General features: G+C 42.4%; 1 protein-coding gene across 2 annotated transcripts in view; it reads left to right on the top strand.

Annotated features, from left to right (window-relative positions):
* INSR (insulin receptor) overlaps positions 1 to 18,152 on the top strand; it is a 153,260-nt gene that overhangs the window by 84,681 nt on the left and 50,427 nt on the right. For both annotated transcript variants that reach the window (XM_051972544.1, XM_051972545.1), the window contains exon 3: positions 10,494 to 10,815. In XM_051972544.1, the coding sequence (XP_051828504.1) occupies positions 10,494 to 10,815 (322 nt within the window). The remainder of the gene's footprint in view (positions 1 to 10,493; positions 10,816 to 18,152) is intronic.

Genomic DNA, 18,152 nt, shown 5'->3' on the forward strand with positions numbered 1-18,152 from the left:
TGCAGACCAGCGTGGCTCCCTTGTTTACATTTTTGGGATGTGAGCTGTGAATACTGAAATATTCCAATTAAGAAATTTTTTGAGAAGGGAAAAAAAACCTGTCCCCACCATTATTTTTGGATAACTCAAATGTGTGTGTGTTGTTGTTGTTGTTAATTTGTTTCTGTTCATCCTACTTTTCTTGTATAGAAAATAGACATAATACTGTACAACTAATATTACAGGATAGTAATAAGGAAGGCACTTTGTAGTCAAATCAATCAATCAACATTTATTAAGTACCTATCATATGCTAGACTCCAGACTAATTGTTGGGGATACAAAGATAAAAAGACAATGACTGTTCTCCAGTAGCTCACGGTATTATGACAGAGACAACATAGAAACAACTATGTACAAACGAGCTACAAACAAGATAATTGAGGATGATCAAGATAGGGAGGCACTAGAATTGAGAGAGATGATGAAAGGCTTCCTATAAACATTATTAGAATACCTAAATTCTTTAACCTTAAGAATCGATTCCTAAACCATGTTCCTAAATGAATGAGGGTTTATAAGAAAAGAAGCAAATGACTATTACTGCACATATAATCTTGAGTTCTCCCTGTCTGCCAATGGGATCCATTGCCCCCCCCTCCAAAAAAAAAGTTTTGAACCTTTGCCTGGCTTTGGATCTTTTCTGACAAATATTCATTGCTTAGAAAACAGCAGAAACCGGTACTCCAGAGGTAGTATATTAATAATAAAACTATATAATAATAATAATATAGAAATAAAACTAATATACATTTTCAGAGCACTTTTTATATTATTATGCTTTTATGTCATCAAAATACACCTATAAGTTAGGTAAGAGATATTATTATGATTAGTTTATAAATAAGAAAACTGAGGCTTACACCTGGAGAAAAATCTTCTGATTGTCACAGGACAATAACTGTGAGAAAGAAAATGCAAAGAAAGGGGGAAAAGGTGAAAATAATGTTACAGTCCTATTCTTAAAGACTTTGAAGATTTTTTGGGTTATGTTTTGCTTTTTAAACTGGAAGGATAGAGAGCCCTAGAAGGTCCTTGAGCAAGAGAATGAAATGGTCTGAGAGCGATTAGTAAGTGTGTGAAGAACTCATTTGAGAAGAAAGCCCCTAGGAAGGAGGCCACTTAGGAAAAAGACACCTGAACTAGGGCCACAGCAGGAGCAGAAAAAAAAAAAGAGGAAGGATGTTTTGAATGATGATTGTACAGGGCTTGGCAAGTGATTGGACTGGGGAGGAGGGAGAGGTTGATGAAGGAAGGACCTTGCCAACTTCAAGCACTATAGAAATGGGAGTGGCCACAAGTCCAATCAGCTGGGGGGCCCCAGACGCTGGGCCATGGGCCAGCTCCGAGTAGTCGCTAAGTCTGCTTGTAATTTTGTAACTTTGCCCTTTATGTTGTTATTTTAAACCTGTCTGTTTTCCTCTAGCCACGGCAATTAAGGGAACAAAACACAACACAATAAAACAAATAAATAAAACCTCCTACCCTCCTGAGGGCTCTGAGACATCAAGAAAGAGGGGGAGTCCCAGCGAAATTCTGAGAAAACTGGGGAATCCTGGGAGCAGCCTTGCTGCTGAGGGAGTAGGACAGCCAAGCCCTGGGGATAGGGGAGAAGGCGAGAAGGTGGGGCCTGGGAACCTCCCACTGGGAGGCCCCATGGGGACACCACTATTTCTTCCCATCCCACAGGATCATTGCATCATAGGATCTAGAGGCAACCTTAGAGGCCATCTGAGCCATCCTTCTCATTTCACAGATGGGGAAACTGAGGTTCAGAGAGGAGAAGTGACTTTCCCAACATCAGGCAGTTGATCAACAAACATTTAATAAGTGTTTTTGTCATAGAGCTTTTAAGTAGGAGAGTTTGTGTTCAGTTGGGTTTTTCAGTTGTGTTCAATGATTTGTGACATCATATCGGGCTTTCTCGACAAAGATGCAGACTGGTTTGATGTTTCTTTCTGCATCTCATTTTATAGATGAGAAAACTGAGCAGACAGGGTAAAGTGACTTTCCCGGGGTCACACACAGCTAGTGTTTAAAGCAAGATTTAAATTCATGAAGATGAGTCTTCCTGACTCCCCAAGTAGGAGAACTTGGCTTCAAACCCAGGTCCACTGAATGTAATCAAACAATCAATAAATATATATTAAGCTCCTCTATGTTCCAGGCACTGTGCTAATAAGCACTAGGGATGAGAGAGGGATAGGGAGAAGGAGAAGGAGAAGAAGAGGGAGAGGGAGGAGAAGGAGAAGGAGAGGAAGAGGAAAGAGTAGAGGGGGGGAGAGAGGGAGAGGGGAGAGATAGGAGAGAGAGAGGGAAGGAGAGAGGAGAGGAGAGGGAGAAGGAAGGAGGGAGGGAGGGAGAAACAGACCCAGAGAGAGATAGAGAGAAAAGACAGCCCCTGCCAGAGAGAGAAAGAGAGAGAGAGAGAGAGAGAGAGAGAGAGAGAGAGAGAGAGAGAGAGAGAGAGAGAGAGAGAGAGAGAGAAAGAGAGAGAGAGAGAGAGAGTCTATGCAAGGGAAATAGGGGCTAATTAATAGAGGGAAGACACTGGATTTAAGAGGGATTGGGGTAGGCTTCCTGTAGGTAGTGGGATTTTAGTTGGGACTTAAAGGAAATCAAGAAAATTAGTCAACAATCAGGTGATCCAGAACTATACTTAGGCAGCATGGTATAAAGTGTGTTTAGAGAGCTGACCTAACCTGGTGTGGAGAGCAGTGGATTCAAATCTTGCTTCTGACACTTTCTAGCTGTAAGCCTTAGTTTCTTCCCCTGTGATATGGCCACTGTAATCCTGCCCATTCAGGGTTTCTTTTTTTGTGTCCTACGCTCTTGGGCAGATAGTCTAACAAAATCTATAAAATCAGTTTTTTAATGCATGAAATCAAATGCACAGGATTGTAAAAGGAAGCCAGTTATATTGAAATAAAAGCTGTACTTTCCTCCCTGGTCCAAGTTCACAGAACCCCTCTGAGGCAGCTTGGTGGCCTAGCACATAGAGCATGGACTTGGAATCAGGAGGACTTATCTGAAACCCTTTAGCTGTGTGGTTCTGATCATGTCACAAAGCCTTGGTATGCCTCAGTTTCCACATCTTAAAATGGGGAGTCATAATCTAGCACTTACCACCCACCCTTCTCCCCTGTTGTTATGAGGATCAAATAAGATATTTGCAAAGCTTAGCACAGCACCTGGCACATAGTAGGCACATCTGCTTAACAAAATTCTTCCCTTTCCCTTTCCCCCTTCTTTCCCCTCCCCTTGCCATATTGTCTCTGAGAATGAATTTTCTGGTGTTTTTGATGCCCTGAACAGTCCCCTGTATACAATAAGCACCCCATAACCGTGTGTGGAGGGGGAGTGCATCTAGCACATTGGTTGGGTTTGGTTGCTAGTATGGAAAGCTGCTTGTGAGGGGTTTCAGGTGACACTGACCAACACCAGGCCGGATATCTCAGAATTTGGAACTTGCTTAAGGCCACTGAAAGAGAGCTTCTGTGGCTTGTCCCAGAATCACTTGTGGGCAGCTACCGACTCCTAAGCTTCTCCTTAGAATTTCATGTGACAGGATTTCCAGATGGTGAAATCAGACAATCAGAAATGAGAATTCCTGTATAAAACACTGCTCAGTATAAGGATCCAGTACCTAATCTCAAGATTTAACATAGGCCAATAGATGGAAACGCCATTCTTTTTTAATTAAAGTTTTTTTCTTCCTTTTAAATTTCTTTTTTAAATTCAATTTTTCCAATTAATGAAAATGTATTTTTCCTCTCTTCTTCTTTCCTATCTTCTTCATTCCCACTGAAGGGAAAAGGGCAAAAAACAGTAAACATTTATTAAGGACTTTCTAAGTACCAGATATTGTGTAAAAACAAAAAGAGACAGTCCTTGTCTTCTAGTAGGTTACATTCTAATGGGGGAAGGAAGGCACATGGAAGGGAGAAGGAGAGTGGGGAGGGAAGGGAAACACCCCAAAAGGAATATGGTGGGTATGAGACTCCAGAGACTCACATTTGGGAGGTGATTGAAGCGTGCCCGGCTTCGGCCTGTTCCCAAAATGAGGCCCCAGATGGAACTCACCAACGGGAGGCGTCTGGCATTGGGAAGGAGGATGTTCCAGAGTGAGAACCTTTGTTACAAATACGTATGATCAAACAAAACAAATACTACATTGGCCACGTCCAAACAAAATATTTCAGTCTACCCCGAATCCATCACTTCTCTGTCAGGAGGTCAATAGCATGTTTCATCATGAGTGCTTTGGAATCCTGATTGGTCCTTGTACTACTTCCAGTTCTGCCGTCTTCCTGAGTTGTTTTATTTGTCTATATTATTACTGAAATGTAGCCTCCCTTCTATTAAACTTAAAATTCCTGGAGCAGAAGATAGCTCTCATTTTTGTCTCTGTAGCCCTGGCATCCAGCTCAGCGCCTGGCACATTACAGGCATTTATTAAGTGCTTATTGATTGATAGCAAACAGAGCGCGGATTCCAATTTTATTGGTGAAGGAAACCTTTCAGTTAAGAAATAAGAGTTGCTTAGAACTTGAGAGGGTTTGAGATCTGTGCTGGTGGTCCCAAAGCCAGTGGGTGTCAGAGCCAAGTGTTCCAGGCACCAAGCCTAGTCCTCTAAGCCCCACCATCTCTAAACAATGAGCAGACATATAAATCACCTAGACTGGTGGGTTGGAGGAGATGGAGGAATAGAAAGGAGATCTCCACACTCCCATCCATTCAGCCACTCAGGTTACTGGTCTCTAGGAATTCCCTGTGTATTTGGCCCAACTGTACAGATGGGCTGACAGTGAAAATGCTCCCCAGGGGAATCCAACAATCTGAGGATCCTCTACTCCAGATGGACCTAAGGAGAGTCTCTCTGGGCACTAAGGCATACAGGCCAGAGTGGGTGGTCCCCTGGACTTAGTGGTCAGGTCTGGCTGGGACTTGCCCCTCCCCATTTCCTAGCTTGCACCCACAGGCACAGCCCTTCTTTGAATCCCAGTCATCTTCCTTTCTGAGATGAGTATTTACTGTATGCCCTGACTCCATCCTAGTGTCATTGTGAAGATAAGACTTTGGGAATATCTTGGTAGATCTGAAAGGCAAATGAGTGCCTCAGTGGGTGGAGCTGGACCTGGAAATCAGAAAGAGCCAAGTTCGAATTAAACCCCAGATACTTGCTGGCTATACAATTCTGGGCAAGCCATTTAAGCTGTCTCAGTTTTCTCACCTGTAAAATGGGGATAAAAATGGCACTACCTTACTTGTGAGGATAAAAGGAGATATTTGTAGATCAGTTTGTAAATCTTAAGGAATTATATCAGATGATACAGTGCATAGTTCCTCCTAAAGTCAGGAGGACCCGAGTTCAAATCTAGTCTCAGACACTTAATACTTCCTAGCTATGTGACCCTGGGCAAATCGCTTAACCCCAATTGCCTTAGCAAAAAAAAAAAAAAAATTCTTTAAGAGTTATATCAGTGCAAGCTATTATTATTCTACTGTTGTTATTAATAATAAGCCTTATTAAGTGTTATTAATAATAATCCTTAAAATAAACCTGAAATGGAGACATTATTGTTGATATTATATCTCCCTTAATTCTCTAAGCAGCCCTGGATAAAAGGCATGGCAGAGATTATTTTCCCATTTTAGAACTGAGGAAATCAAGGCCCAAGGAAAGGAAGCACTTTGCCCTCAATTCTGCTCGATAGGTAGTGAATATCAGGGTTGGGATCAGACCCAGCTGTCCTGGTTCCAGTTTGGAACTCTGTCCATCCCACTTACCGTCCAGGACTTTTCTGGGCAGCAAAAACACAGACCCCCAATTTTCCAACTGCGTTGATCAGCTCGAACGCTAGAAAGTCTGGAGCTATATAAAGAGCCAATCAAAGAGGAAAGCATGGGTTCTCCTTAGTGGCTGAGAGCTTGTACTGTGTCACTAAAGAAGATGTGTGTTTGTTTGGTCTTTTCTCCCGGGATAGATTCAGGTCGGCATTTTGCACATAAGCAAACTTCTGACTGGCCCGGAAGGTCCCGATGAATGGACATTGTGGTAGGTGAGGAAAAGGACAGTATGGATTGTGGAAAGAGTACTGACTGAAATTTGAAAACCACGGTGCTTTGACTCTTATTTCTATGTGATCTAGGGCTAATCACTTAACCTCCCTGAACCTCAGTTTCCTCATCTGTAAAATGAGGGAATTAAACTAAACAATCTCTCACTTTCCTTCCAGCTGGAGGTCAGTGGTACTATGATCTAACAGGCCTTGAATTTGCCTAATGGCAGAACAGGAATTAATCCCACTCTGAAGGAAAAGTTTTTTTTTCTTCCCCTTCCTGTATCTTCCATCTACTTTGTCAACATCTCTTGCATTTGTTCCTTTCTCTCTGCTCAGGTGTTCTCTACTTTTGTTAGGTTTTTACTGCCTGTCACCTGGATTATTGTAGTGACTGATCAATTTGTTTCTAGGCTACTCCTTCTCAAATCCATTCTCCACATAGCTGCAAAAAATCCAATGTTGCTGTGTCTCTCCTCTACTGAAAATCATCAGTGACTCCCTATTGCCTCTATTGTAATGGACAAAAACCATTGTTTTGTCTTTAAAACCTTTCCTAGTTTGGCTTTTATCTTTTATTTATATTATCCCTCCTCACATACACACATGTACTGTTAAATTCTACTTCAGTAGAAGCACCAGCCCTGAGGTCAGGAGGACTTGAGTTCAGATCTGGTCTCAGACACTTAACACTCCCTGGGCAAGTCACTTAACCCCAATTGCCTCAGCAAAAACAAAGAAATAAATTCTAGTCCAGCTGGCCTGTTTGCTGTTCTCAGGGCTCATCATTCATCCCTAGCCTCTGTGACTTGGCCATAAAATCCTCCCCCATATCTTAAATGCATTTGTGCCTTGCCTCCACCTGGTAGGATGCCTGGCTTCCTCTAAAGCCCAGCCCAATGCCACCTTCCATTTCCTAGTTACTAGCCATCTCCCCATCCCACTGAGGGTGGGGAGGGGGGCCATCATCCCATGAGATTACCTTGTAATACTCCCAATGCACTTTGTATTCATTTCTGTCTGTGGTGTTCCCCCGATACAATGTTATGCTCCTTGAAATCAGAGACTCTCATTTTGTCTTTGTATCCCCTGCGCTCAGCTTGGTGCCTGGCACTATGGGAGGTGTTTGGTAAATGCTCATCCAATTGAAAGCAGCTGAATTGAAAGCACACAGGGTGGATGTGTTGGACCTTCCTGCTGAGTCTAGTCTTTGCACTAGCAAAGGAACAGGGGGTAGGGAAGGGGGAGGGAAAGAGAGACAGACAGAGAATACTTCCCTGTTGGAAAAACAGCCCAACTCTTGCACAATAAGGGGTTTTCATAATGTTTTCACTGCGTGTTCTGTAACATGGAGACAGTCATCAAAAGCAGCCCTGGCAGTCTAGGTCTGAGGTTGATTTCATGCATCAATAACTTCTCCCTGTCGAGAAGAGCTAATGTCTTGGGTACCAGTGATGATTAGCATTTTCCTTTCTGTTCTCTGTGGGTGTACATCTCTTAGTGTCTCTCTGTCTCTGTCCGTGTCCCTCTCTGCCTTTCATGTCTCTCTCCGTCTCTGCTATCTCCCTCTGTCTTTTTTGTCTCACTGTCTTTGTGTCTCTCCTTCATTCCTAGGGAACTTTTAAAGTTGGTGCATATCCAGAACATAGCATCTTCAGTACCTGAGAGCCCAAGAGACACAAGCCTAAAGTTCTTAGCTCTTCAATTAACTTGTTGTCTTTCCTTGGCCACAAGTCCAAGCTAGCATGTACATAGCAAGTACTTAATAAATACATGGCAATGTAGGGGAGGGCGTGGGAGGAAGGAGAAGAAAATATGAAACACAAGGCTATGCAAGGGTCAGTGTTGTCAAATTATCTGTGCATGTGTTTTGAAAATAAAAAGATTTAAAAATAAATAAATATATGACAAGGTACACAGCAAGAGTTTAATAAATGCTTTTTGCAGTTGACAAATCCCTTTCCCTCTTTAACCTTATTCTGACATGCAGCATGATAGAGTGGGCAGGATCTTGGCTTTGGAGTCAGGAAATCTCGGTTCAAATCTTTCTTCAAATCTTATTAGCTGTGTGACTTTAGGCAAGTCAGTTAACCCTATTTGCCTCAGTTTTCTCAGCTGTTAAATGGGGATAATAATAGCATCTCCTCCCAAGGTTCTCGTGAGGATCAGATGAAAAGATATTTTTAAAGTGCTTTATAAACCTTCAAGTATTATATACATGCTAGTTATAGATGAGGTGCAGCTGCTCTGATCTGACGGAGGTTTCCACACACTGGAAGTTCCCCCAATGAATGAAACTAAAGGCCTGAATGACTTATACCTGCCTATTATTTATCTAGTACTTTAAAGTTGGCAAAGCACCTGACACACATTATTTAGTTTGAGATCACCACAACATTGCCAGATAAATGGGATGAGTATTAAAATATACCCATTTTACAGATGATAAGCCAAGCTTATCATCTAGCTTGTGTCAGAGATGGGATTTGGATGTGGATCTCCCTGGCTCCGAGTCTTAATCATAAGAGCTGTCATTTTGGGAGAGCTTTCAGGCTTGCAAAGGGCTTTTCTAACAGTGGCATACTTCTATGAAAGGGGAATTGCAAGAATTATTCTTGAAGAGAGACCTCAGTAGGTGTAGAAGGCAAAATCTGAACTTGACTCTCCCCTGACACAAGTCAAGTGTGCTCTGTTACATAGGCAAGAAATTAGGTGAGAGATCCCTATCAGAAGTCCTGTCTCTCAGCCTAGCCCCAGATCCCACCCCCTGGGCCCCGATCCTGGAACCTGCTGCTGCTATTTTCAGCCCCCGCTGACTCTGAGCAGCTTATATTTGGCTCCCTTTCCTCAGCCCAGTATAGCAAGGCTTGTTGCTTTTGCTCAGATTCGCTGGAGCTGAAGTTCCACCCAAGTCACAGAGACGGCCTTCTGGGCTATACAGATGATGGGGGTTGAGAACTGGAAGGGACCTCAGATATCATCTAACCCAGTTGATTCGTTTTATGCCTGGGGAAATGAAGGCTCCATGAGGTTATATCATTTGTCCAAGGTAACAGTTACTAATAAACTACTTCTAGGCAGCTGATGGCACAGTACATAGAGCATGAGGTCTAGAGTTGGGAATGCAACAAGTTCAAATCCAGCCCCAGATACATAGGAGTCACATGATCCTAGGCAAATCACCTCACCTCTGTCTGCCTCAGTTTCTTCAGCTATACAATAGGGATCATAATAACACCGAACTCCCAGAGTTGTTGTGAGTATTAAATGCGGCAACTTTGTAAAAAAGTGTTTAACACAGTGCCTGCCACATAGTAAGTGCTATATAAGTGCTTATTCCTCCCTTGTTCTTCCCATCTAAGTGGCAGAATTTGAATCTAGGGCCTCTACATATTTCTTCTCTCCCTTCCCTCATGGTACTTTAACTGTCATAATTTGAAATGGCTCTTAGAGACACTGCCAGAACCTCTTCCCACCCCCTCCCCATCTTATTTTATGATGGAAAAACTGAACAGAGGGAAAACGGCTTGCCCAGGGTCACATGACCAATAATGGCAAGGTGGGTGCTAGAACCCACTGTGCTTTTAGTGGCTCTCTGTTTTCTTCTAAAACTAGTCACTCTGGATGCTAATGGTTTAGGATTTTAAATTAATCTTCCACCTTGGATTCCAGTAAACTCAAAAAAATGTTGATTAAGCTCCTAGTATGTTTTGGACCTAGCCCAGGATGTTGGGGAGAATACAAAGGTTGAATAATGATTGTTCTGTCCTCAAGAAGCTTACAATGTGCTTGGGCACTGGGGGAGTGGGGAGTGTCAGAAAAGTACACAAATATGCAAGTGTGATACAAGGTAGATCATGATGGGGGGAAAGATCATTCTTGGCTAGAGGTGGGGATCCATGTCCCATCTCCCTACTTGGAAAGGGATTTCTGCCTTCTAGAGCAGGGGTCCTCAAACTTTTTAAACAGGGGGCCAGTTCATTGTCCTTCAGACTGTTGGAGGGCTGGACTATAGTAAAAACAAAAACTTTGTTCTGTGGACCTTTAAATAAAGAAACTTAATAGCACTAGGTGAGGGGGATAAACGTCCTCAGCTGCCGCATTTGGCCCACGGGCCATAGTTTGAGGATCCCTGCTTTAGAGGTTTTCCCATAGGCAATTATTCCTTGTTTAAAGCTAAGATTTTGTTTGGCGTTTTGTTGACTGATCTTTGGGGCTGTGTATTTTGGGGGTGAGTGCTGTATGACACACTTCTCTCATTCACGTTTAGAGGAAGGTGGTGAGTGCTATAGAGATGCTACTCCTTTCTCTTACATGTTTTGTGTACTCACAGGGTGCTCTCTGTGTCTCCTAGTGCACTTCCTTACCGGGTGCTCTCTTTTTCTCTCGTAGTGTGTCCACCCTCATGTAAGTGGCAGGGCTGCACGGCAAGTGGACAGTGTTGCCACAGTGAATGTCTGGGGAACTGCTCGGAGCCCAATGACCCTGAGAAGTGTGTGGCCTGCCGAAACTTCTATCTGGATGGCAAGTGTGTGGAGACTTGCCCTCCAAACTATTACCACTTCCAGGACTGGAGATGTGTGAACTTCAGCGTCTGCCAGGAGCTCCACAACAAGTGCAAAAATTCCCGGAAGCCATCGTGCCCCCAGTATGTCATCCACAACAACAAGTGTATCCCTGAATGTCCCTCTGGCTATACCATGAACTCTACCAAGTAAGTACTAACTATGTATGCATATGTGTAAGTCTTTGTGTGATCATGTATGTCTGGATTGAAATATTAATGGGCTGATAAATTTAAAAAAAAAGGCAACGTAATAGAAAAAGAATGCCATTCAGGGAATCAGGAAGACCAGTTCTTACCCCAGATCTGTGATTTGGTCTTAAAGATCTCTTCCAGCTCTCAGCCCATGATTATCTGAATCCAAGTTCTCTTATTTTCTAGTTATGTGATCTTGGATAAATGCCTTTTCCTCTCTGGGCCTTTTCCCCTCATCTGTGAAATGGGACATTTGGATTAAATGGTTTCTAAACCATTTTCAGTTTCAATCCTGAGAGCACACACAGAGCATCATTTGTCCTGGTTCAGACAGGCAAGTGACATTCCCTCAGGTACACAGCTAGTCAGGGCCCAAATCAAATAGATATCATAAATGCATCTACCTTGTGGGGCTATTCTGAGGATCAGGTGAGAGATTATACTTTGTAAAGCACGTTGCAAACCTTAAAGCATTGTAGAAACATTTGCTATTGTTATCTTGGAGATAACTTATTTGACCATAGAATGCTATGAAGCAAAGAAAAATATACAGTGGCCCATTCTTCCGTGATAGTAGTAGAGAGGCAGAAAAAAAAAAAATACAAAGATGAGAGAACCAAATAGATACAGAGAAGTTCCATTGCTGACCCAGATACCATTTTGGCAGAATAGAACAGTGAATTGGAGACCTGAATATCAATCCTGCTCGTGCCTCTAAATACCTGCATCACTGTGGACAAATCCCTTAACAGCTCTGGGCCTCAGTTTCCTGTTTTGTAAAGTGAGGAGGTTGAAGTGAGGAAATGGGTCTCTAATGCAATCCTGTTAAAGTTACTCTAGCTTTGGTCTCTGGGGATCTTGAAAATCAGGTAACTTCTCAGGGGACCTGCAGGGAACAGCAAGATGATCCATTTGTGTTCACTTCTGTGTCTGGAAGATATAGCCTAGGTCACCTGCCAGCAGTGCCCAGGGAAGGGAAATGGTGACACCTTCTCACGGGCTGTCTGCTCATGATACCATGACCCTTTTTCTTCGAAGACCTATCAGAGAAGAGGAGTGTCAGTCAAAAAACAACAAAGGCATTGCTTTCAGAGGCAGCTGTGTGTGTGTGTGTGTGTGTGTGTGTGTGTGTGTGTGTGTGTGTGTGTGTTCAGACACCATGTCTGTCCCTGTCCCTCCCTGATCCATCCCAGTCCATCCCTGATGAGCTGGTCTTTGCTTCAGTACTTTTTTTGAAGGTCTGTATCCCTGAGATCCTAGAGGGGAGGACACTGGCCCATCATTATTCCTGGGACACACCTGTGCTCTTTGAAAGCCAGTGTAGCCAAGCCAGGTCATGTTCAGGACCACGTTAGCTTTTCGGTGAGAAATGTCCCAGCCTTCTCACAGTGGGATCCTGCCACGGGGATGAGTCAGGTTCCCTAACTGTGTCTTGATTTGTGTTTGTTTATTCTTTGATTAGCTTCTTCTGGAGATTGGAACTGGCTTTTATTATAGCCCATTTCCTGGTTGGTTCCTCTATTTTCTGTTGTGTTAAAAGCACACCCAGAAAGCCCCAGGAGTGGGGTGGGGAGTAGGTGGGTGGGGGCTCCTGATGTCATCAGAGCTTCCCCTTCTTGACCCATGACCTCCAAGGGCTTGGTCTGCTTGGGAGCAAGTGGAAGGACCCTGGGGAGAGCTTTAGTTTTTCCTTTTCCTTTTTTTTTTTTGGAGGGGGGTGGGGTGTTGCTATGTAACAGGCAAGGAGAGAGGAGAAAGGTGGAAGGGATTTAGGTCACAACTCCCCTAATGTAGGTTTACAGGCCACGTCATGTGATGGCTCTGAGAACAGTGTGTCTTGTTTTATTGCATTAAAAAAATATTATCAGGTAACCTTGTTTTCCCAAAACATGTGCCTGCAAATCAACTTAACTTAGCCTTCGGCAGCAGCTGCTTCCTGCCTTCTCCAGAGGATGGGTATGGCAGGCAGGCTCTGCCTTCTCTCCTGCCTGGCATACCTTCGAAACCCTTAGAGGCGGGCGTTGGTCTCCTACCCACTAATTAGCTTTTAATAGAAGGAGCATCGGTTTCATTATAAGTCAGGCTCGAGGAGTGAATGAATCATCATTGTCTCTTACAACATCTCCGAGTGTGGATTGTAGCCGCAAACCACCACAGCTGAAGATGCTCGGGGCTGTCGAGTGATTGCTGAAGGCTGGCAGATGAAGGGGCAGAACCTTGCAAACTGGGAAGTCCCAGAGCTGCCTTGAGTTTTGTCAGGCAGTCACGGGATCGGAGATCGGGAAAGCTGTGAGGGATCTCCGAGGCAATCCAACCGAACCCCGAGATTTTTACAGCGGGATAACCGAAGCCCAGAATGATTAAGTGAATGGCCCAGCATCACACAAGGAGAAAGTACAGAGCTGGGATTTCACTCCATGTAAAATTTGCTTTCTGTTACATCATAGCCAGTTCTGCAAATATTTATTACAATACGTGCCAGGAACTGGGCTTGGTACCTAGGCTATAAAGACAAGAATGAAAACAGTGTCATTTCTCAAAGAGATTACGCCCTAAGGGTGGGGGTTGGATAGGTGTGAAAACTGTGGCCTCCCCCCATAAATACATAAAGAGTCTGTATGTATATGTAAGATACATGAACATACATGTCATATGTGTTCATATAAGTATATATGTGTGTAGGAATGTGTACACATAAAATATGTATATAGTGAGAGACTGCGTGGGGTTTGGATAAACATAATAATAACAACTAGGTAATTCTATAGTGCATAAAGCTCTGGGCCCGGACTTCGGAAAACTCATCTTCTTGAGTTCAAACCTGGCCTCCAACACGTACTAGCTGTTTGACCCTGGACAAGTCACTTAACCACTGTCTGCCTCAGTTTCCTCACTTATCAAATAGATATCAGAAATACATCTATCTTGTGGGGCCATTCTGAGGATCAAGGGAGATAATATAATTTGTAAAGTACTTTGCAAATCTTAAAGCATTATAGAAACATTTGCTATTGTTATCTTGGAGATAACTTATTTGACCACAGAATGCTATGAAGCAAAGAAAAATATATAATGGCATTGAATGTGGTCCCATCCCATTTTTTCAGTGATAGTAAGTAGCAAAGCAGAAAAAAAAAATACAAAGATGACAGAACCAAATAGACACAGAAAAGTTCCATTGCTGACCCAGATACCAAGGGATAAGTTCCTTCTATTTCTGAAAGAAAGGAAGAAGCCTTTTCTAAAGGTTTGAAAACATTCATAGCTCTTATTATAATGAAGGAGGAGGAGAAGGAAAAAACGACTAGGAGGAAAAATAATAATATTAATAATTACTGACTCATAGCCTTACATTCTCAGCTCTGCCAAACCTTTATCTGAAAATAATCTATGCAAACACCAAAGGCTGTCTTGAAAGTAAAAGAAGACAACAGGTAAGGCTATGAATGATCAAAACAGTATACTACCACAGACCAGATCTTTACCCACATGTGATCGAAAGGTCTAGAGGATACAAAGATTCCACTGAGGTCATTATTTGGCTTGATATCTTAAAAATGAAAAACAAACATTTGATTCAGTAGGAGCTGTAAAGATCCTTCTCCCAGAAGAGATCTCTTATCTATGTGGCAAAAAATTAGACAAGATTCTTTGGGAGATGTAATAATAGAAGTAACTGTTCGATGGCCCCCTTGATTGGAGAGGCATAAAACAGGAGAGATTGTCACTGTCGTGGAGGTTGTTCGGTGCAAAATCTAAGGGAAGAGAGATTTCCTCTAGCTTGACTTCTTTTTGTGTAGTGGACACAGTGGGCAGGCTGGTGACGCCCAATACTACTGTGGTTTTTTTTTTTTTTGTCTCTATCCACAATGAAAGGAAATGCTAATAAAGTAAATGAAGTGAAAGTAATGAAATACAAATAAATTTGAAATGAAATTTCAATGAAAATAAAAGACATAATTTTTTCCCTTGCGTATTCACATATCTCCTGGAATTTATCCAAGGACTACAGAACTCCTACTATACTATATACTATATACTATATACTATACTATACAGAACTCCTACTATAAAGAGTAAAGTTCTTCAGGTACTCTTGTTTGAGGCAGATGATACGTTTCAGGTGATTAAAAGCCCAGAAACATGCCAGAGTCTCCCAAATGGGGTACATCATTCTACCCCCAAAGAATTGACATAACTTTCCTACTCTTGATCTGTGATGCTGCAAGCAAGAAACAAGTGAGTCCAGATGATGAAATAGGGCTGGGTGACCAAGCAAGCCTATCCATTAATGGATGTATCTTGATTAGGGACGACACATGGCCCCAGAAATGAACAGCAGGAGGAAAGCAGAATGATTGCCTTGGGAAAAAAATCACACCGTGTTTTAAATGACTCCCAAGCTTCCATCTGAAACAAAGACTCCCAGTTTCTATATTAATCATCTTCTGGTGATGCTGTGGATCATAGAAGGGTGGTCTCTAAAGAATTAAAGATACAGGTCATCCAAAAGGTAGTAAAGGGAGAGGGGCTGAGTGAGTGCAAACAGGCAGTAACATATCACTCGCTGAGAGTTATCAAAAACAATAGACACAGAAGATGCTCTCAGAGACCAGCTAAGGAGGAAAACAAGAACAATGATGGTAGTTGTGGGGGAGGGCACAATTGACTGCACAACCCACATGCCCTGCTGGAATTCATACAATATCAAGAGGTTTGGAAGAAAAGAGAGCTTTTGGGATGGACTCCCAAAGTGAAGAGGATGAGAAAAACTGTCTAGAATGAGATGTGAATGGACTGTGAAAACCACTGAAAGGGCTAGCATCTAGCATCCCTCCTCCATCTCTGTGTGTTTTAACTCTCCCAGCTCGGACATCCTGGGTTCCAAGGGCCCTCCCAGCTCTGATCTCCTGGGTTCTAAGAGCCCTTCCAGCTCTGACATCCCAGGTTCTAAGGGCCCTCCTAGCTCTGACATCCCAGGTTCTAAGGGCCCTCCCAGCTCTGACCTCCTGGGTTCTAAGGGCCCTCCCACTCTGACATTCTGTGTTCTAAGGAACCTCCTAATTTTGACATGCTGTGTCCTTGGGGCCTTTCTCACTCTGACATTCTTTGTTGTAAGGATCCCCCTCCCTATCAGTTTTAACATTCTATATTCTGAGGGCCATCTTTGCTCTGATAGATCTTGCTCGTGGCTAATTTTTCATGATTATCTCTAATATTGGTTACTTTCTAATGACAACCAAGTAGACCCCTTAATATAATTAGCACTATGTTCTGGGAAGACTTCCCATCCAAGAGCTGTAATTTCTCATTTATCTCCTTTGTGGGAGGTCCCTTGCTTTAATCTTTTCCATCTTCATCTGGGTTCCCTTAATCTTAGACATTTGTCACTCTCTCCCTCAGTTATTTACTCAGGATCCAGGAAAGGAGGGAGGGGTCCCTTTTCCATTCTGTGATGGTGCCATATGTGTGTGTACAGGTGTACATGTGTGCATAGATGCACTGTATATTTTAGTTCTAACCTATGATATCATTGGACAGCTCGGTGGCACGGTAGATGGTTCTGGACTTGAATCCTGCTTCAGTACTTACCTATGTGACCCTGAACAAGACTCCTGACCTCTGATAGCCTCAGTTTTCTTCATATGTAAAATAGGGACAATAATAGCACTTAGTTCCCAGAGTTGTGAAGTTCAAATGAGATGACATGTATGAAGTGCTTTGCAAGCCTCAATTTATTAGAAAATGGTAGTTATTATTTTTACTCCTATTTATCATTATCATCATCTTCATTATCTTTGCAACAGGGTACTGCCACTGAGGAAATTCCCTCTTCCAAGGCAGATTAGCACCTTGCGTGCAATTTCTAGTTTTAGAGAAGAAAGGAGCAAGCATTTATACAGCACCTCTTGTGCGCCAGTAACTGTGCTGAAAATTTTACAATTATTCTCATGTGAGCTTCACAACAACCTTGGGAAGAAGTGCTAGCTAATATTATCCCCACATTAAGTGAGTATCTGAGGCCAAATCTGACTCCAGACCCAGCGTTATATCTGGTCCACCCATCTGCTTTCAGTGGAGCACTCTGAGAGGCGAAAGATCACCTGATCAGTATATAGCAGGGCAGAATGTGAACTCGCATCTCCCTGGTCCACTCTCTACCCACTTCTCTGTATTGCTCAGGCGTAGAGGTAATCCTGGGTACTTGTGAGAGAATGCCAGCTCTGACTGAATGTAAATCAACATAGCTATGTTCACTTTGTTTTTTTCTTTTTCTTCTGTTTTAATTTTCTCTCATGATCTTTCCCTTTTATTCTGATTTTTCTCTCCCAACATGATTCATAAGGAAATATGTTTTAAAAATTAATCTACATGTATAACCAAAAAAAAAAAACCCCACAAATAAATTTAAAAAGAGAGAGAGAGAATGACAGAGAATGAGAATATGCCGACTTTAACAGGCACCACACTGGAAAGACTTTGAGCATAGGCTGGATATCTTTTATCTGAGGTCCAACTTAGCTAAACTCAAAGAGTTAGAGCTGACCACCAGAGGATGATAATAATTATGATAATATTATATTAATATATAATGATAACTAATATGGTAATAATAAAACCTAGTGTTTAAGATTTGCAAAAGGTTTTACATTGTCATCTCTTTATAATAATACAATGGGGGTGAGGTTTCTTATTATCCTCATGAATAAGTTGAAGCAGACAGAAATTAAGTTACTTGCCTAGATTATACAACCTGGGGCAGAATTTGAACTCAGCTCTTCCAGACTCCAGACCCCAGAGTAGAGACCATTTGTTGACTTTGTTGTTGAAAGGATTCCTGTTCTAGAACATGTAGGACTCCATGGTCTCTGAAGTTCCCTTCAATTCATTATTCTGGTTCTTTAAGAGAGCAAGATTCCTCTCCAGAGTTTAGTATTTGGTTAGAGACCCAGATATCTTGTCATCAATGTTAATAACAAGAGGCTAATAGAGTTAGAGCTAGAAGGGACCTTTGATATAATCCAGTCTATCCTCAGATTGCAGATGAGGAAATAGACCCAGGAGCTGAAATGATTTCTTCCACATGAGCATCACAGGCAGCATCTGAACACATGTCCTCGACCATAGAATTAATACTCTTTACATTATATCACATTGCCTTCTTATTAGCTTATTATTATTATTATTAACCCTAGCTAATTAACTCCCTTCCCCTTCTCCCTCCCTTCCTCTCCTTCCCTCTCTATTTCGTTCCTTCCTTCCTTCCTTTCTCCCTCCCTCCCTCCCTTCCT

The sequence above is a fragment of the Antechinus flavipes genome, chromosome 1 (genome assembly GCF_016432865.1).
Source record: "Antechinus flavipes isolate AdamAnt ecotype Samford, QLD, Australia chromosome 1, AdamAnt_v2, whole genome shotgun sequence".
Taxonomy (NCBI): Eukaryota; Metazoa; Chordata; class Mammalia; order Dasyuromorphia; family Dasyuridae; genus Antechinus; species Antechinus flavipes.